General features: G+C 39.1%; 1 protein-coding gene across 1 annotated transcript; it reads left to right on the forward strand.

Annotated features, from left to right (window-relative positions):
- Positions 1-3,958: 3,958 nt before the first annotated feature.
- On the forward strand, positions 3,959-18,744 carry KCNA4 (potassium voltage-gated channel subfamily A member 4). Its single transcript, XM_048486942.1, has 4 exons — positions 3,959-4,822; positions 5,911-15,588; positions 17,363-17,462; positions 18,385-18,744. The coding sequence occupies exon 2, from the start codon at positions 6,696-6,698 to the stop codon at positions 8,673-8,675; it is 1,980 nt and encodes a 659-aa protein (XP_048342899.1). The 5' UTR covers positions 3,959-4,822; positions 5,911-6,695; the 3' UTR covers positions 8,676-15,588; positions 17,363-17,462; positions 18,385-18,744.
- Positions 18,745-20,096: the final 1,352 nt, after the last annotated feature.

Genomic DNA, 20,096 nt, shown 5'->3' on the forward strand with positions numbered 1-20,096 from the left:
GCCCAGAACTGGTGGCAGAACTGTTGCCTGTTTTGTTAGGTAATTAAACCACGACAGCAGCTGTGTGATTGAGAGCAGAGGTTCAAGTGGCTCTGGAAACTATCAAAGCCCATTAAAATATATGCTTGTGTGATACTACTGAAATCCTACAGAAATGACAATTAACTGAGAATTGTTCAGAGAATAATGTCTTGGAAACTAAGTTACATAATTGTATACATTGGAAGTGAATGACTTTGTACTGTCTCTTAACCTCAGGCTTCAAAAGGGAGCTACAAGGGAGTCAGATAGATAGGACACGGAATATCCTTCCTTTCTACTGCTCAATTGCTATCCATTAAATGTGCAGATTACTACCCTCAGAGGACCTTCCTTCCTTCCACTTTTACACCTTCTCTCCATGCTTCTCCATCTCAGCACCATGAGGGCAGGACATGCACCCTGCATCTCTATCCATCCTAGTTAGTAATAATTCCAAATGGGTGTGTTTTTCTTCATGATACACAGAGCATGACTGACTTTAATGGTAAAATACTGGGTTATTACTGACCCATGGAGTGACATCACATCTGGATGTTTACTAGGCAGATTTTGCTTACAGGGTGGTTTGCCATTGCCTTCCCCAATCTTCTATACTTTACCCTTAGAAGCTGGCTGACCATTTTAATGACCTCAGAAGGATGGAGGGCTGAGTCAACTTTGGGCCATTTTACTTGAAACCAGCTTCCATCGGGATCAAACTTGGGTCATGAGCAGAGCTTGGACTGCAATACTGCAGCTTGCCACTCTGCATCAGGAGGCTCTTGATTGTCTTCACTACTAGAAAACCTGAAAGAGATACTTAGCCATAGAATATTTTGTGCCTCTTTAAAACCATAAAATCTTAATATCTTGTCCAAAGATTAAATATTTTTTAAATTTTTGAGCAAATTAAAAAGTATTTTAATGATTGTGTTCCATTGCAGCAGTCTAATTTTATTTATTTAGATTTATTCCCTGCCATTTACAACTATCTCAGAGCAGGTTACAATAAAAAACTATAATCAGGTCCTTTCCAACATAACAATAAGATCCCCATAAAACCCAGTCCTAAAACCATAAAACATTCCAAAAACTCCCACCCCAACCACTCCTAAAAGTGGGCAGAGTATACAGGACACCTGAACCGCAACCCCATCACAATAGGGGAGGGGGAATCAACCAAATGCCCAGGTGAGGTGATCAATCTTTGCTAGGTGCCAAAACTCCAGGAGGGAAGACACCTGGCAGACCTCTGATGGCAGGGCATTCCATAGCGTGGGCACCACTGTTGAGAAAGTTAGGATACCCCCACCCCCTCACCTCTAAATGGCTGGGACAGCCAGGCAGACCTCCCACTCTGATCTCATGCATGAGATGCAGTCTCTCAAACACTGAAGTCATTTAATTTTGATTTCATTATTCTGATTTTATTTCAGTTATAATATCTTCTCCAAAGATTTATTGTGTTAGTGCAAGAAAACTTAAAGGCTTTGGTGCAGGTCATTACAGAATCACAAGAGGTATAAGTGTTGGTGAGCATATGTTCCTTTCTTGCCATGAAAATATAGCAGCCACTTTGTAAGGTGCAATATGGCATACTAAGCAATTCCACGATAGTATTCAACAATAGCAAAGGCCAACAACGGGGAAGAAAATCAAAGTTAGAGAATGATCAAGCCAAATATAAGCAAAGTGCTATTAATTTTGATTAGAGGCATTTCAGCACACACTTAAGCATATTTAATCATGGAATAATCATATTTAACCCATGGAAATCAATGAATTAAAAATTAGGGACAGTTGGACAGTATGACAAACAGTGTCTGTAGTTTTGCAGCCCCATCCACTTAGATGCATCAGAAGAAGGAGGTTTCTGAGAAGAACACATCTCTCTGTCTTCCTGTAATTTACAACATGCTGTCTGGATAGTAAAACCCAAACATTCATACACCATTCCACATTTTTATGGCAGCCATCTATCAGACTGTGTAAAAATTCCAGTTATTTTTAAGGCAGGTTAAGCATGGTGAAATATTCTGTCTTCTGGCAGTAGACATTGATGGTTGCAATCTAAGGTTTAATGAATGACTTTTTAATTGTGTACTAGTTACAGAAATTCATTTTCAGCACTTGTTTCCCTGGGAAGTATCAAGAAATGGATGATGTTGGTACATGGAGGGGTGAGAAAGTTCTTTGCAGGGCTAAGAGATATTGTCCTATGTAACATGTACTTAGAACACAATAGAAAATATAGGTATTGGTCACAGTAGAGTACAACACAAATAATAGAAAGTATAGACATTGGTCACAGACTATCAGCATAATACACACTTGAGTTCCACTAATTTCACAGAAAGTTAACTGCACTGAATTGTGGAAATGGGGTTGGACCCTACAATAGGCCAGTACAAGACATTTGTGAAGCTGGACCTTCCCTGCCTTCTCCTTCAGCAAACAATTGAGCTGCCTTCCAAACAATCATCTCCATGCTTGCAATGTGGGAGTAGGACATGAGCCAAATGGGTGAGTGCTGGAGCATCCTTACAAGGAAATGTTGTAAATAGCATGCATAGGTCCATTCTATGCTGCTCCCCATAATGAAAGAATATAAGCACCATGCAGCAGGAGTTGGATCACCAGGGAGATACTTTCCTCATATCAGAGGCTAGATTGGGGGAGTATAGTATAGCTCTTTGCATGTGATCCTGTCACCCCTGCACAGAATTTCTATTCTCACAGTATCACAAGCATTAGAGGACAGAGCCACAAAGGAGCAGCTGTTTTATACAGATTAACATAGCTTAATTTCAGCTTGCTACATCATAAAGTTGAGACCTGTTGCTGATATTTTAGTTTGAATATAGAGGCCTTTAAATCAATCAAAAGCAACAGCTTAATATGACACTGGGAACACAGAGTTTAAAAATTTGGAGTTGGAGGCATTTGGTCTGTGTATATTGGCAAGGAAACCTCAGTTAGCCAGGTGATGTACCTTTTAGGTAACATGAATAAAAAGACAGGTGCTCTACATTTCAGACTCTATTAGCCTCTGAATTTTTAACTTAAAAAATATGTAAAGTAAGCTTCTAGACCTTTACATTGCAGAGATATGGATTTCCTATTATACATCTGTGATTAAAGGGTGACTTATTTTTTTATTTAAACTAAGAATTCTGAGAACCTAATTTACGTATTTTATAATATTGTTTTTGTGCTGAATCAGGAACAGTGCTGAATCAGGAACTGAATCATTGCTGAATCAGCAATGGGACAACAACAAAAGCCTATCTATGTGTGGGAAACACCTCAATGCCTCTATCCTTTTTTGTTTGTACTGAAGAAAGGCTACAAGGCAACATACCTTGTCTCTCAATACATATTGGGGGTGTAGATAGACTTTTTTCTAATTGCACCTTGCTGCTCTTATACCTTGTGAATAAGGTTCTAGACTGAGGATATTGTTAGTAATCATTCCCTATAGCACATTTCCAATTTGTGATACACATTTTCTGTCATTAATCTTTCTGTTCTCTCCAAATAACGGTATTGTATCCAGCACACTTCATGTCTTACTTTCCATTGTTCAACATACAATATAGTTTGCACTTCTATCTTTCCCCTTAATTTTTTTCTGCATTGCTTTCTTCTGAAATGCTGATAGCCACATTAGTTGGCTGTTTTTTTAAGGAACTGGGGCCTATAGTAGTCTGAATTGAAAGTTTTACTAGTTGGAGTATCTATAATTTATCTTTGGAATATTTCTTTCAATAATTAATAGGTTAATACTGAAAGTGAATGCCAAATGCCAGAGCAGAAAAGGGAAAATAAAAGGTGTTAAGGGGATGCTGACCGCTAGGGGCCGATAAAGAGCTGGAAAACCTGGGGAATAAATCAGACCTAGCCCAGGCGTTTGTCCTTCAGTAGATACGTAAACACAATTGAGAATTGGGCTGGAGACTTCTGCAAAGGGGGAGACGCAGCGGGCAGAGAGAAAAAAACGTAACCGTACTTGTATCCATAAGAATATTGTACTGTCTGATGCGCGGGTGCTTATAAGGAACCGGCGAATCCGAAAAACCTTTGCAGATTACGCTGTAATTTTTTTTTTCTTTATTGGCGGGCGGGCGGCAGGGGGAAAAATTGCACAGAAAGCCAGAGCAACAACAAGTGGCGGACGCCGCTCGCAGCCCGAGTGACTTTTGGATGCCCAAACTACACAAGGCGATGAGAGGCAGCGGCTTGGTGCGTGCGTGAGCCGGAGCGGGAGGGGGCGACGCCTCTAGGCAAGAGGCGCAGCGCATCTCCTTTGTCAATAGCAACAGTCTGCTCAGGGCGAGAGATTATTTTGAACGGGCGATTTGCAACAATTGTTCAGCGGGCAAGGCTGGACTGCGAAAGGACAGCAAGCGCACAAGCATCCCTAAACTGATACCATAAAAGACAAGCCCCAAATCTCCTCCCCCTCCTCCGCTTGACTTCTACCGAAACCTGGATTTTCCTCGCTGATGGCTCTATCCTGCCGAGAACAAAGCCGAAAGAAGTGATCGCTTGGCTCGCCTGCCCTCAGGTCCAGACCCAAACTCGGGCTGGTCGCCCACCAGGAGCTGGTCTCGCTTCGCGCAGAAGAGACGCGAAGAAAATCAATCACTCCTTCGCCTATAGCTCCCCCCCCCTCCATTCCTTGAGCCTTACACCTGTGAAAACAGGTTGCTCTGAGAAACCTCGCTTTTTTCCCTCTCGATCTCGCTCGCTTTCCAGAGCCTTATAATGGAACCGCGCTGCTTTTTTTGTGCCTACAGCGGTAAGCAGAAAGGCATGCACCTCTCCCTGCATGATTTTCTTTCTTTCTTTTTTGGGGGGTGGGGGTGGGGGGTATATGTAGATCAGCACTGTCTCTCCTTTAACAGCTTCGATTGATTGAGAGGGTTGGGGGCATGTTTTTTAAAAAAACGCTAAGCGTGTGTATGTGTGTGTTCGAGCGCATGTTTGAGCTTCATTGCCTCCCCTGTTTGATATTCCACATGCGATGCAATCGTGCCTTCTCTTCTAAAACAGCCACAAATCTTTTCGGGAAAACTGTAGATTTTGAAAGGCATAATTTGATTTAAGAAAGTGTTGGGGTATTATTGTACACAATGAATTATAAAGGCATAGCTTCCAAGTCAGCAAGAATTGCACATTATTTGATCCATATTTGAATGCAACCTGCAGTTAGTGGGGTGATATTTACCCGTATTATTCTCTTGATTCAGTTATGCATTGTATGCATACACTGCTCCCTGAATACATGTATTGCTCATAATTGTGGCATATACATATATTACAAACCTAGAAGCACACAACCCATACTAGTTTTTACAAATCTCTGACACAAATATACACACTTCTTAAGTACATTGTACTTTTACTACCATACAGAAATACTGGTGCATTGCAATATAGATTTCCACTCAGATTCTCAAGATAGTAACACAATGTCTCTATGTGGAAGAGGATAGGAAGACCCAAGTCATACCTATATGTCATCTATGTCTTTTCACACCTGCTCTATATGCAGACGTGCATGCTACATAGGCATATATCTATATGCATGTTATATAATAAAGGGCTACCTGCACATTGCAATGTAGATTTGCAATTGAGATCCTCTCCTTGGAGATAACAGGAGTCAGATGTGGGTGTGCATGTACCTTCATAGTACTTTAACTATGTCTATATATAGACCAATGAAGCACACAGGAACAAAAAATGTGTGTGGTGTTAGTGGATGTACAACACTGGAGATCTGGGAGGCAAATCTGAGTGTTTTGTTATGAAATACCCTCTCTGGACTGTGACCCAACCTTCTATGTTCTTTTCTTTTTGTTTCTGTGACTGTATGTGCCTTAGGTTAAGAGCTTCTACTGCAGGAGAATAACCAAAGGGTGATCCAGCCTCTCGTCTCCAATGGAGAATGCAGCAGAAATGTCTTTTCAACTATCTCCTCCCCCTCCTTTGCCTGCTGTAATTCCTTTTGCCCTGGATGATGTCCTCCCAAATTTAAGTCACTGCTGACAGACTGGTGAAAGTGGGTGTGCTAAGACCTCCTCACTGTGGAAACCAAGCGATATTTGGAAGCCCTTCAATCCTCTAAATAACAGTTTTCATCAGAAATCAGATCACTGGGCCAAAGCATTTGATGGAGGTGAATTCTGAGAATAGTGGCTATTTTGCACACACTTGTTTTCAAGAACTAAAAAGCTGACACTTCTGAACCGCTATCTTGCTGACTTTGCTTAGGTTCATTCCTTACTAGCAGCTTCATGGAAAATCATGAGCTCAAATTTGTGGATTTTACACAGACCACTGAAGAATCCCAGAAGCAATGGAATATCCAATGTAAAAGGGCAAGATCCAGCAAAATGTCCTAAGAACATTGGAAGACTATTCATTTTGCTGTACTTGTCCAAACAGCTGTCAGTAATTTGTGTCAAACCTTTTGAGCGCAAGGAAAATGGAACACTTGCCTTTTGGAAACAATACAGGTTTGCTAATAGGCTGCAACAATGTTTCCAAAGAATTGTTTCCCAAATCTAATGGGTCTTGAAGTTCCAATGCAAAACATCCAGTGGTGACTATTGACAAATCAGACATTTCTCTTTTCTTCTTGAGTCTTTTAAGCAAACAGATACACCATGGAGGTTGCAATGGTTAGTGCAGAAAGCTCTGGGTGCAACAGCCACATGCCATATGGATTTGCGGCCCAGGCAAGAGCCAGAGAAAGAGAACGACTGGCACAGTCCAGAGCAGCAGCAGCTGCTGCTGTAGCAGCTGCAACAGCAGCTGTAGAAACAGGGGCTTCTGGAGGAGGAGGACCTTATCATCATTATCATCAAGAACAGGGTCGTGGGGCTTCCTCCTCTTCCTGTGGCAGCAATGCAACCCACAGGGAACATCACCAGAGCAGTAAAAGAAGAAAGCAAAGAACGAAGAAGAGACATTATCTTGGTGGCAGAGAGTTTGGTGCCTCCTTCCCTTGCTCTGAATTGCTGCCCCTCAGTGGTTCTGAGGAGAAGATCCTGAAAGACTTGAGTGAGGAAGATGAGGAAGATGGTGATGAAGATGGGGAAGATGAGGAAGATGAGGAAGAAAAGGTCTACAGTGATGAAGGGGGTGAAGATGAGTATTCCTATTCAGACCAGCCACCTGATGATGGAGCTGGACCTGGGGGCTACACTGCGGTTCGCTATAGTGAGTATGAGTGCTGTGAAAGGGTTGTAATCAATGTTTCAGGCTTGCGATTTGAAACACAGCTGAAGACCTTGGCTCAATTCCCTGAGACATTGCTGGGTGATCCAGCAAAACGAGGCAGATTCTTTGACCCACTCCGGAATGAGTATTTCTTTGATAGGAACCGGCCCAGCTTTGATGCAATTCTTTACTATTACCAGTCTGGTGGGAGACTGAAAAGGCCTGTTAATGTACCCTTTGACATCTTCAGTGAGGAAGTGAAATTCTATGAACTTGGAGAGGAGGCCATGCTAAAGTTCAGGGAAGATGAAGGTTTTGTGAAGGAAGAGGATGACAAAGTGTTGCCTGAGAATGAATTTAAGAAGCAAATTTGGCTGCTTTTTGAGTACCCCGAGAGCTCCAGCCCAGCCCGAGTCATCGCCATTGTGTCGGTTTTGGTCATCTTAATCTCCATTGTAATTTTCTGTCTGGAGACCCTGCCAGAATTCAGAGATGAAAAAGAGCTTATTTTGACCTTAAACCTGGAGAATGATAATGAGACATTACAACTGCAAGGTGGAGGGCACACTATATTTAATGATCCCTTTTTCATTGTGGAAACTGTTTGCATCATTTGGTTCTCTTTTGAGTTTACAGTGCGTTGTTTTGCTTGCCCCAGCAAAGCAGCCTTCTTCAAGAACATCATGAACATCATAGACATTGTCTCCATTTTGCCTTATTTCATCACCCTGGGCACAGACTTGGCCCAGCAACAGGGCAGTAACGGTCAACAGGCCATGTCTTTTGCTATACTGAGGATCATTCGTCTTGTCAGGGTGTTTCGTATCTTCAAACTCTCCAGACACTCTAAGGGTTTGCAGATCCTGGGTCACACGCTCAGGGCTAGCATGAGGGAACTCGGGCTGTTGATCTTCTTCCTTTTTATTGGAGTCATTTTATTTTCCAGTGCTGTTTATTTTGCAGAAGCTGATGAGTCTGCCACCCATTTTCAAAGCATCCCAGATGCCTTTTGGTGGGCTGTTGTGACCATGACTACTGTTGGTTATGGGGACATGAAACCCATAACAGTGGGTGGGAAAATAGTTGGGTCCCTGTGTGCCATTGCAGGTGTGTTAACTATTGCTTTACCAGTGCCAGTGATTGTCTCCAACTTTAACTATTTTTATCACAGAGAGACTGAAAACGATGAACAGACCCAGCTGACACAAAATGCTGTCAGTTGTCCATACCTTCCAACAATACTAAAGAAATTCCGAAGCTCGTCATCTTCTTCTACAGAGGACAAATCAGAGTATTTGGAGATGGAAGAAGGGATTAAAGAGTCTCTTTGTGTAAAGGAGAAAAAATGTCAGGTCACAGGAAATGGCAATGAGACAGCAAAACAGAACTGTATCAATGCAAAATCTGTGGAAACGGATGTTTAACTTTGACTGTTTCCAAACCTATTTATGCATTAAGGAATGCATTGGTTAAAAAAACAAAATATGCAAACAGGAGTCTAAACAAGCATATAGAAATATGCCATTTACTGGTTAAATATGAATAAAAAGGCATTAGTTAACTTGTATTACATATCAAGTAAATGATATAACTTATGGAGGGGGCTTTACCTGAAGTAGTTTCAAAGTCTATATTTTTACTAGAATGCAGGTGTTTTGCACATGAAGGAGATTATTTTACTTTTAAGAATGGTGTGTTTAACTGCCCACCCCACTCACTACCCAGTGGTAAAAGTTGGCATTTAAAGGTATTTACTATGTAAGAAACAATGAAGTTCAGTAGCCATGTATTCATTTGTTAATGCTTTAAGAACAGCTACCATAATTCAGTGGATTCCATAGTCTTTTATTTGAAAATGCTAAATATGGTGGTGGGGAAAAAGTTACTCTATAGGAAGACCAAATTTAATCTTATAATATTTAAAGTGGTTTTTTAAAAAACAACAACTGGATATCCAGTTCTTGAAGAGGCTGCTGAACCCGCAGAAATGGTTTATTTTTGTACCACTCTTTTGGAGGCATTGCAGCATTTGTTGAGTAATACATAGAAGAACTGAACAAAGAAAATCATTCGACATGGTCTGGCTGTGGAGGCAAACTGACTGGATTGCTTTTTTTGCACTACTTTATATGCTGGAGATATTCTGACAGAAACTTCATACTGTGAATGTTTACTAATGTTCAATGACAATCATTGGAAGAGTGAATCCTGCCTGTTTATTTTCTTGTATTTTTCTGTGTGTGATGCTGATTGGCTACGCGACTAACATTACATGAATTCCATAGTCTTTAATTATGATTATCTGTGATATGGAAAAAAGGATTGTGAAGTAAAATTTTATAATCATTTTTCCCTAAATCAGTCTTTTCCAAACCATCAGACCAAAACTAATGCACAATTTCATTCACTTGGCTTCTTTAAGAAATTTTTTAAAAATAAGGTGTGTATGTGTGTATGCGTGTGCATGTAGCAGGGGATAGTGATCAAAAAAGGTTTTGATCAATAGTTACAGTGAATATAAAATGGATATAGTGCCAGAAAGATGCCACAAGATCAGTGTTATATTTTCTTTCAAATTCAATATTCAGAATCCACAGTTTATGATATTGGTTAAATATTTCAGAAAGTTTGAAGGGTCTTGAAATAGTAATACAACGTTGAACTGGGCCTTAATTGGCATTAGTAATCTCTGGTTTGCGAATGTGGTTTGGGGTTCCTCTCTTTTCTCTGCTTTTAATTATTACATGCAGTCTTCTGTTAGGGGCTGATTTTTCTTAAGGTTAAGAAGAGGAATTATGAGACTCAGAATTAACATTGTTACAGTGTAGGAAGTTTGAAAGTTAAATGTATTCAACCAGTTTTACTCCTGCACTGGGCAATGCTTCATCCCCTCAGGATGTTCTCTTTCATAGGCAATGGAAGCAGTAACATAACAATGGGTCAACAGTGAGATCCAGAACCTAAGAAGACATTCTTCAGCATGATGTATACTTGCTGAGGAAAAATAGAAACATTGTTGTATCTAGAATTATTGATGATAGGCAATTTGAGTCTGGAATGAGTTTGGCAGAAAAACTGTAAAATTCTGGGTTATTCAAGTCACTTCATTCTGTTCATACAGGAACCTTGAGATACAGAGTTAATGTTTCAATGACTAAAAGCCAGCTATAAATTAAGCAATTTGTGTACCAAAACAGTTATGGGATAGTCTAGAAATGTAGGATTTTGGATGAATAGAACAGGTGAAAATTCCAGAATTGAAAGAAGACTTCCTCAAGGCAAAAGACTAGATTATCCATGGTATGTTTTTTGTGCCATCTTGTCATAACTTTTATTTTTTTTAATGGTCAAAAAGGCTGCAGTGTTTGGCTATTAATAAGTTAGATAAGTCTTTTTAAAATCTTTTGTTTAGTTCAAAATGCGTTCAGAATTAATCAGGCTGCTGACATTCTAAAATGTTGATTATGTTTATGTCAGTATTTACTATGGGTGTTAAGTAGAAAAAAGATTTTATGAAAAATCTTATGAAAATTTTATGAAAAAGATGCAAATTTTTAGAAGAAAGATGCAAATTTTTTGGAAACCTTATTTGATCTGGGACCTAAAATGATATACACATACATCTTCTAATATCAAAGTAGAATGTTTTTCTTCTTTAGAACTATTGTTTTATTCATATGTAAACTAATGCAGATTTCAGTCAATTACTTGATTGTCATTACTAACAGTGTCAACCTAAGCAAAGTTGCATTCTTCTAAGCCCAATAAAAATGTGAAAAACTCATACAATTAGGGAGTAATCTTATATACTTTTACTCAAAAAATAAGTCCTGATTTATTCAACGGGTCTTACTCTCAGGAAGTGTTTTAGGATTGCAGTCTTATAGTAGAATCCAGATGGGGCGTGTGTCAGCCATGGACAGCGCTGCAAAGGTAGTGCTATGCCACCTTCACAGGGGTTTCAGGCATCACAGAAAGGAGGAAACATTTAAATTTATTTAGCTGCTCAAATCACCACACAGGACAAACAAGCTTACACTGCAGTTCTGTGTGGCACAAATATGCAGGGCCAGGGGCCAGCATTCCCAGGATGGAACACTGGTGGAAGCCAAATAATGTCAGCTCCACCCCTGGGAACACACCGTCCCTCCATTCACTGGCATCTGCTTGGACGCCAGCATAATTTCACATCAGCCCGTACTTCTGGGTTTGCCTGCTGCAGAGCTATAGTTAGCGGGCCACCAATGTTTTTGCACCCTCTGCTAGCATGAGTGCCTCTTAAGCTGGCAAACCTATTGGCAAGACCATCTACTTTTTCCATGGCACAATTCCCCCTCCCCCATCTGGATTGGGCTGCCCATCAACGATATTTATGTTAATCAAGTGATAACCAAATAATGAATTCTAATGCCAACACATCTAATTTCATGTATTCCCTTATAAGCTGCCAATAGAGGCATACTAAACTTTCCTATATGCTATCTGCAAGTCTTTTGGAAAAATTTGATAGGGCAAGTGCATTTTTGCCTAAGATTAAACCAGTAACTGAAGTACAATTTTAGGCAGAGCACCAGAGGGGTTGTGTAATGAGATTGGACTTAGGACCCATATATCTGAAGAACCTTCTCTTACTTTAAGTCCCAATGTATCAGCCTTACATCAAAAATGAAAAAAAGAGTTTTAGATTTCATAGGATACAATCCTAAAAATGCTTTCCTGCAGTAATACCCATTGAATAAAATGGGACTTGCATCTGAGCAGATTGCACCTTTCTAAGACCATTGAAAGCAAAGGCATTGTCAGGCATTGATAATAAAATTCTAATAAATCTCAAATAGTATGCCACTAATTCTATTGCATACTATCTATTGAATACTGTCACTCTTAAATATTATCATGGGTCCACTATAATTTGATTTTGAATAGTGATATCAAATAATTGATCAGCATTAAACAATATTCATAGATATTCTCAAACTTTATCAAAGGTTAAGGAGAAATATGGAGAAAGAAATTAATTAGAGCTAAGAAAGTACAATTTTACTCACAAAAGATTATGCCCTGGAAAACTAGATTAATCTTTGAGGTACCACTGAACTTGAAATTTGTTCTAGGGCAAAAAGAATAAGTGCTTGTTTTTACAGCAATCTAGTTAGACCTCCATGAGGCAATGTAAGACCATATTATTCGATTTCTCTGGATGAGAGAACAAATGGCATCTCATCCTCTCTAGACATATGAACAATGCCTAGATCACTTCTGTATGATACATGGTGTATATTTATGATTTAATGTGAATAGTGATTTGTTCTGTTGGACTTGTATCATAGGGAGTGTTTTTGCATCATTAACAGTCATTGGTTATGCATGCATCAACTGTCTATGCCATGCAAAGTAGTCACCTGGCATACATGGTATGCCCATATTGTAAAGTAGATGTCATATTGGAGCTGTTTCAATAGGCATTTATATGGCTGAAGATTGCCTTAAGGGTTGTGCTGTAGTGCAAATGTACTTTAATGTGACATAACCATCTGAACTGAGGGTTTGGAAAAGCAGGAATTAGTTCTTGGGCATTCAGGCAGGCTACATAATAGCATTTTTACACTAGCATTAAGTTCTACAGAAGTTTTTGCCTACTTTTTGAAGTGGTTCTAGACATCAAAATCCAATGATTATGCGATATTCAGTCAACCAATTAAAAGAAACAACATAAGATTGCTCTTCACTTTCATGGTTTATTTCCTCATCACATTTGGATTTTACAGTTCCTCCTAGAAGCTCAGAGTAGTGTACATGCTACTATCCTACACAACTATACATGTTTTTGTGATATTGCTTCTCTCAGTTATGGCTTAAATATTAAATCATGCAACTAGCAATGCAGGAATTATCACTCCGGGTACAGATGTAATGGAAGAGTGCAAAATACACTTAATAAAGACAAAGAGCTGGATCCAGTTGTAATCTTCAGGTAATGGAAGAAGAGGCGTTTTTCATCGCTTCCTTTTACTATTACAGAACCTTGATTTACCACTCATGCTATACCTTTGGTCACCTGTTCTCTAGGACCAGAATTTTGGGCTTCATTGAGAGTAGGGAAGCAAGAAAGTCCAATTCAACCAACAGAAATCCCTTCTGCCAGTGGGAATTACCACTGGATCCAACCAGTATTAATATTTGGGGACAAAAAAAATATTGGCTCTGTGAATTTCACTACCACTATTGACAGCCATATCTTGATTCAAAAAAGGAGGAACAGAAACTTTAGAATAAGCATCAACAACTACATTATTGTGAGATTCTAGATTAGGAGATTTTGAATTAGAACAAGAATTCAGAAAAATGTCCACAAACATATGTAATAAATCCATTAATTGTTAAACATTTGTCAAAGTGCTGCAGTAATAACAGAAAAGGAGGAAGTATGAATAATCATGTAAATTAGATGCATACAATCATTGTATGGCTAGAAAGGGTGTGAAACTGATCTACTGCTCCCACCCTCTTGTCCTGAAAAAAGCCCCTCTACAAGTCATAGAAATTAATTTATATCACCTGGATAAATTAGGGAATGTTACAGGCAGAAAAGAGTAATGTGTACAGCAAATGAAGTCTGTAGTGAGCAGCCTTCTTAGGACTGCATCAGTTCAGAATGCAGGTGGGTGATTGCAAAAATTCTCTGTCATAGTGGAAAAAAAATATTCCTTGTGCATCTAGTGCAGTAGGGAGAAGACTAAGCTAGAACCCCTAATCCCAGTGTGCTAGCTGGGAGTTTTTTAACTAACATGGAACCAGACTTGAACGTGCATTTCTCCCACTTGCCTGCTGAAAAGATATTGTAATTTGAAGTGATATGAGAGTTCTATCGTGTTTTAGCTTTGATCGTGGTTTCATACAGGCAAGCCATTACTTGATATGGCTGCCACCAAATGATGAATTTCCTTGTGTATACTCTTCCTTGATAAAGGGAAGGAATGAGGCTAAACTAGTGTACAATTGTAACGCAATGATGAGAACATGTTTTCATCCATAGTATGTGACTCAGCAGTCTGGCTAATCACATTACATCCTTCTTTCTCTTGTACCACTCATATATCGTCTGGCTGCTTGTGAACAGAAGGATATTCCCCCCCCCCCCACCATTGTTTCATAAATATTTAAGTGGAATTATTTTGGCCTCTGAGATAATATGAAATAAAATCTCCAGAGCTTTACTTGATGCAAACAGTTCAGAAGTATCATATTAGGTTGTCATCATTAAAATTGTTCTGCAGTTATTAGAACATACTTTCTCAACGTGATTTAATACTGGGATAATTCAGAAATTCACAAACCAAATTAAAAAGGGTCTTCAAGGTATCTACATTTGATATAAATGGGGTCATTTGAGGCATCTCAGCATTGATATAAATTCCTACTGTGTGAGATACTTTTAATAGATAAGGTTTCATAAACTTGTTGTAATGTAAAGTGACAATTGCATCACTTATTTGCATGAACATCTGCCAGTGCACAGTGACATCATTTGGAGTATATTATTAATGGTAAACAAGCACAAAAGTTCTAAATTAAGCACCCTTCAAAATTCCATTGAATGGATAAGATTTGAGCACATGTTTAATCAGCAAGACTTAAAAATTATGAACTTCAGCTAAAACATACATAAGGATTATAGAATAGAGAAAAACATTATTTAATGTTTTGCTTGTGACTGATTTGCAAACAATGAAAAAAAACCCTCCAAGTTTTTTTCCGTGAAACATCATGGAACCCTCCTAGACATATCATTTGTACTTCAGTCTTTTATTCTTGATATATTTATTCAATAGATTGTTATGTTGTATTGGAACTGCAGCTAACAGGAACATTTGATTGTTGGTGTGAATTCTGGGATTAGAGAACAGCTTTGATACTTATTTTTGCACAATGTTTTTGGAAAAATCAATTGTGAAGATATCAGTTACAAATAAAACAAACATTTTTTTCATTCAGACAGACAAAAATGGCTCATCTGAAAATAATTAATTCCACATTCTTTTCAGGATTATTATAATTAAAATACTTGCAGCTGGATGGGTATCAAATACAAAAAACAAGACTTTTCATATTTCTGTAATTTTTTCCCTGATTACTGGTGTATTTAAAAGGTAATTTGCTTGAATTAATTATTGAACAGTTAATGCTTGAATTAACTATTATTTTTACTTTTTTCTTCCAAAATTAGATTGTACTCTAGGGCTTTATCTGCAGATTTTGGGCTAGAAATGGTTTCTTGAACCTTAAATAAAACCTGCTGAGTTTCTGTTCAAAATCTGGCAAAACATAAAAAAGTGGGTAAGTTGAATTTTTATGTTGTTGTATTTTTATGTTTTTATATCACAAGGCTGAATATACAATGATAACAATGCTTTATTAATTAAGGAAGAAACTTTGCACTATTTGTGATGAAATTTCCCAACTGCAGTGTAAATTATTTTACATTTGGATTTACAAAATGAGCAATCAAGGAATGTGATGCACTTTCAAATTCCACTGATTTCAAGTGGACAAACTTAAACTTATTCTTAAGAATGCCACTGAAATCAATGGGGCAGATTATTTTACTTTTCGTACGGGAAAGGTCCATAGATATTATTTCAGTTTAGTTTTAATTGATTTTGCTGAAGTTGGAGATGTATTTCTTTTACAGACTTTCTTCCACACCAAAGGGCTTTTGCAAAAGAAGTAGTGAGACTGTGTTGTTATTGTGGAATACAGGAGGAGGCTTTTTCCCCAGAAGAGTGAGTTCCCACAACCTTGATTTGCAAGGTGTGAGAAGTCTTGGGTCTCATCCAGAAATGTGAACACATGAAGTTGCCTTATACTGAATCAGTCCATGTTCAGTATTGTCTACTCAAACTGACACCAAACAAGGCCCTTTCCGCACAGCGGAAAGGGCGCCTCTCCACCAGCAGAAATTATGCCGGTGGAGGGGAGGGGGCCATTCGCAAGGGAGCGTGTGAGCAGCCCCCGCAGAGGCAGGTGCAGAAGAGGTGGCTCTGCATGGAGCTGCCTCTTCTGCGTCCCCCCCCCACTCACGTCCTCCAGCATCGGTCTGGAGGGCTGCAGGGACCCGCCCATCCTGCCCTCCGACTTCCAGGGGTCGGAGGGCAGCATGGGCGGGTCTCAGCAGCCCTCCAGACCGACGCTGGAGGACGTGGTGAGTGGGGGGGATGGGGAAGTGGCATCTTTGGCGCAGTTTGCCTGTGCAAACAGCTCCCCAGGGACTGGTGTTTTTCCATCCCTGGGCCGCTGTTTTTGGCCCTGTGCGGAAAGTCTCCAGGGCCACAGGCTGAGGTCTTTCAGTTAACCTACTGCTTGTTCCCTTTAAATGGAGACATCAAGGATTAAATTTGGGTCTTTCTGCATGCCAAGCAGAGGCTCTATCACTGAACCACAGAACCTGAATGGATTGAACTGCATAGCTGCCATTGGTTTCAGTTAGATTATGGGCGGGATTTGGTTCCACCATTACAGAATGTGAGAATGAAAATAAGACTAGGGCTTCTGTTTTTCAATATCTCTGAGATGCCACATTTAAACTTTCTAAACATGTTGGTTGTGTTCTGGTCATATTCCTAAGCATCATAGAGAAGTTTGGCTCACATAATGGAAAACTGCTACCTTCCCCACTCATTACAGTCCCACCATGTCCCCCAGTACTTCCTGGGAGTCAGCAACTCTGCCCCAGGACTAGTGGTAGGCATGCTGTGGGGGTCTACTGTGGCATGGGGAATCAGGAAAAATCACCCCTTCTCTTATGGCTCCAACCCATTGTCATCAAATTAAAGCTGTATATTTGTGTTAGAACCAATGTGATATGCTTATCCCTTTTCATCTTTCTTCCCATTGTTCATCATTTCTTGATAAACAAGAATGATCTCTAATAGCTAATCTCAGAAAGCAGTTTTGCATAGTCTAATGGTTAGTATGGTGGTTGTGACCATAACATGAAAGATGCATATAAATATGCCACTGGTCTATATGGCTTCTTGGGTCAACTACCGTAATAGCTGGCATGCATAAAGATTAATGTCTTTCTTTTGTTGCTTTCTTCACATGAATACAGCTTCCAATGAACTCAGAATGTCAATCAGTGGCAGTTTTCTACTTGTACTGAGGAGCATGATTAAAAGCAAGCTTCAAAAGACAAGTGATTGAAACCAAAGGTACCTTTCATTTTCCTGACCAAATAAATGGATATACTTACTTGAAGAAATATTCCAGAAAGACAGATTACTTCTGAGATGTGTAACTATAGTTGAAATAACAAGTCTTGGAAATTAATTTCTGGCTTCCAATTAGATCAGGGCTTTGTTGTATGTGTTTCCTAGTCTTCACCCTGAATGATGCTATTGCTATACTGAAAACAAAAAGAATTAAAAAACCCTTCAGAATCCTGCAGTAAAAGATTAGCATATTCAGGGTAGGAACTTTTGTTGAGACTGTTACATCACTTCTGTACAAGAAGGCAGAGGACTGTATATTTTAAAGGATTTCACTGAAATAGACTAAAAAGAATCATATATTTGGTTGACTTTTTAGTTATGCCTTTTTGAAGTTTAAACTGGAAATATATAGTTATAAAATATGCAATCTAAATTGGATTTGATAGGGAAAAAATAACTGGATTGTGTATTTAAGGAGAAAGTATCGTCATATTTTATTCTGCTCCAGATGACAGTATTATTCTGAATGATAATATTATTCTGAAAATAATCCTTCTTCCTCATTTCAAGATATATAGTTCAGGTATTATGTAGCAATTGAGGATTTAATTCAGCATCCATTTATTTCCATTAGCTCTTTCTAGGCATTATTAAGAGCAAGCATATGTGCCTCAGACTAGACTAAAAGGCACAAAATTGCAGTTGAATAGAGGACATTCAAAATTTAAGACTAGAATATAGCAGTTCTGTTTTGCATGCAGAAACTGGCTTCAGCAATGGAACAGTTATTTTTTCCTCATAGGCCATGTAAGAAGCTGACATGATTAAAACAAAATTATGCAAGGGAAATAATTACTAGCTTGTGAGCTTTTGATTCTGTATGTGGATATTCAAAAGCACTTTTTATTTTTCCTGCTCACAGCCTTCTGCATTGTCGCCTTAATCTTTGAAATTTGTTAGTATGTCATTTCATAATGGATATGTAACATTAGCTTCAGCCAAGGAATGAAAAAGGAAGGTGAGTGGAATGCTATAGGCATCTAGTAAAATTAGTTTCTTAACAGAGGATTAGGATTTTACAGCATTCATTCACTGAGGCGGATTCTGTTTTTGTGCTCCTCTTCGGTTTTGTGCTTATCTTTGAGCTCATCTTCACCATGGATCTGACAATATGGGCTGTGGACCACAAAGGTTAATGCCACAATACATTTGCTAATTTTTAAGATATTGTAGAACTCTGATGTTTCTACTGCAACAAATAAATGCAACCACCCCTCCTGTATTTTGTGTGTAATAAGTGCATTGGGGTTAAGCACTTTGAATCCAACAAAAAAAAATCTCTATAGGTGCAGTTATTACTCTTTTCTTTCAAGATAAACTGGTGGGTAAAAGTTTGGAAAAGTGTAAGATAAGAAAAACCTCCAAGCATCTTCAAGGCATTGTTATTTCAATTAAAAAACAACAAGCCAAGCTCCAAAATGGCTGGAGGTAACTGTGGGGATAGTGATAGGGGTAGTGATAAGGGCAATGGTACCAGTGCCAGAGTTAGAACATCTGAAAGGATCTGTGTAAAAATCCCTGTGTCATTTCTGAGTGAGTTTTGAACATTCAGTGCCCTTTTGGTTTCTTAGGCATGTGAAATTCTGATGCTCACCTACCAGGAACAACAGTCCTGTAACAGGCACACCACCTGCTTCTTCATTAGCTAAGCTTGGCTGTTTGTTGCCTGACTGGCAAGTAGGAACATTACAGGGACTTTCTTGGAGGCAGGACAGAGGAGTTTATTTGGTGTTAGTTTTTTTCAGTTAAAATGGAAGGAATTTCATTTCTGTGGAAACAAGTGAACATTTCATAAAGGATTCTGTAATGTGTATATTGTTCTATGACAAACTATCTGATGACAAGAATTAACTTCGTTTCCATTTGTGCAGCTGAAAGTCACCTATTCATATACAGTGTGTTGTGTTTCAAACTAATTTCATCTTGTGTAAAGGAGAAATTGTATCTGGACTAGGAGATTGCTGCATAGTTCAGGCTTGTGGTGTCCATGTTCATAGTTGCTTTGTGGAAGGAGCTGAAACAGTGTCCATGTGACTCTGGACTTAGGTTGTGGTTGTAATATCCAGATCTACCCTCAATAGGAGTCCCCTGCGTTTCATCTGATTTTCTTGCTGGTCCCACAGAATACCAGGAACAGATGATGATGGTGGAAGATCTCTGTGTTACTGGAATGCCTTATATGAGCACTTTTAGATGTAGTACAGAGGAGGAAGCAGGGAAGAGCCTGAGGGCTGGCTAGCAGCTGGTGAATATGATTCAATGGGTTTGTTTCTCCTTGATTTGTAAGATCTTAAGATCCAGGCATTTCCAGAGGCACGATCCAAATAATTCTTGTGCTTCATTTCTTAGCCTGAGGGGGGTAGTCTAGAACTGAATGGAATCTCTGGCACAAGCACATACACACACACCTACACACACACACATACACAGTGAGAGAGAGAGAAAGACTTTAGTCAGTCTTCAGTCAGAAGTCTTCTCTTGTTTTTTGCAGTATTTTTTCTTTATTTTAAACTGCTTTGGGTAGGGTTCCCTCTGGGAAATGAAGCAGGATGTAAACAAAGATATAAACTAAAA

Source organism: Sphaerodactylus townsendi, linkage group LG02 (assembly GCF_021028975.2).
Source record: "Sphaerodactylus townsendi isolate TG3544 linkage group LG02, MPM_Stown_v2.3, whole genome shotgun sequence".
NCBI lineage: Eukaryota > Metazoa > Chordata > Lepidosauria > Squamata > Sphaerodactylidae > Sphaerodactylus > Sphaerodactylus townsendi.

What these genes read in the sequence shown, in the direction of transcription:
- KCNA4 (XM_048486942.1), top strand. Translation starts at nt 6,696, where the DNA reads ATGGAGGTTGCAATGGTTAGTGCAGAAAGCTCTGGGTGCAACAGCCAC.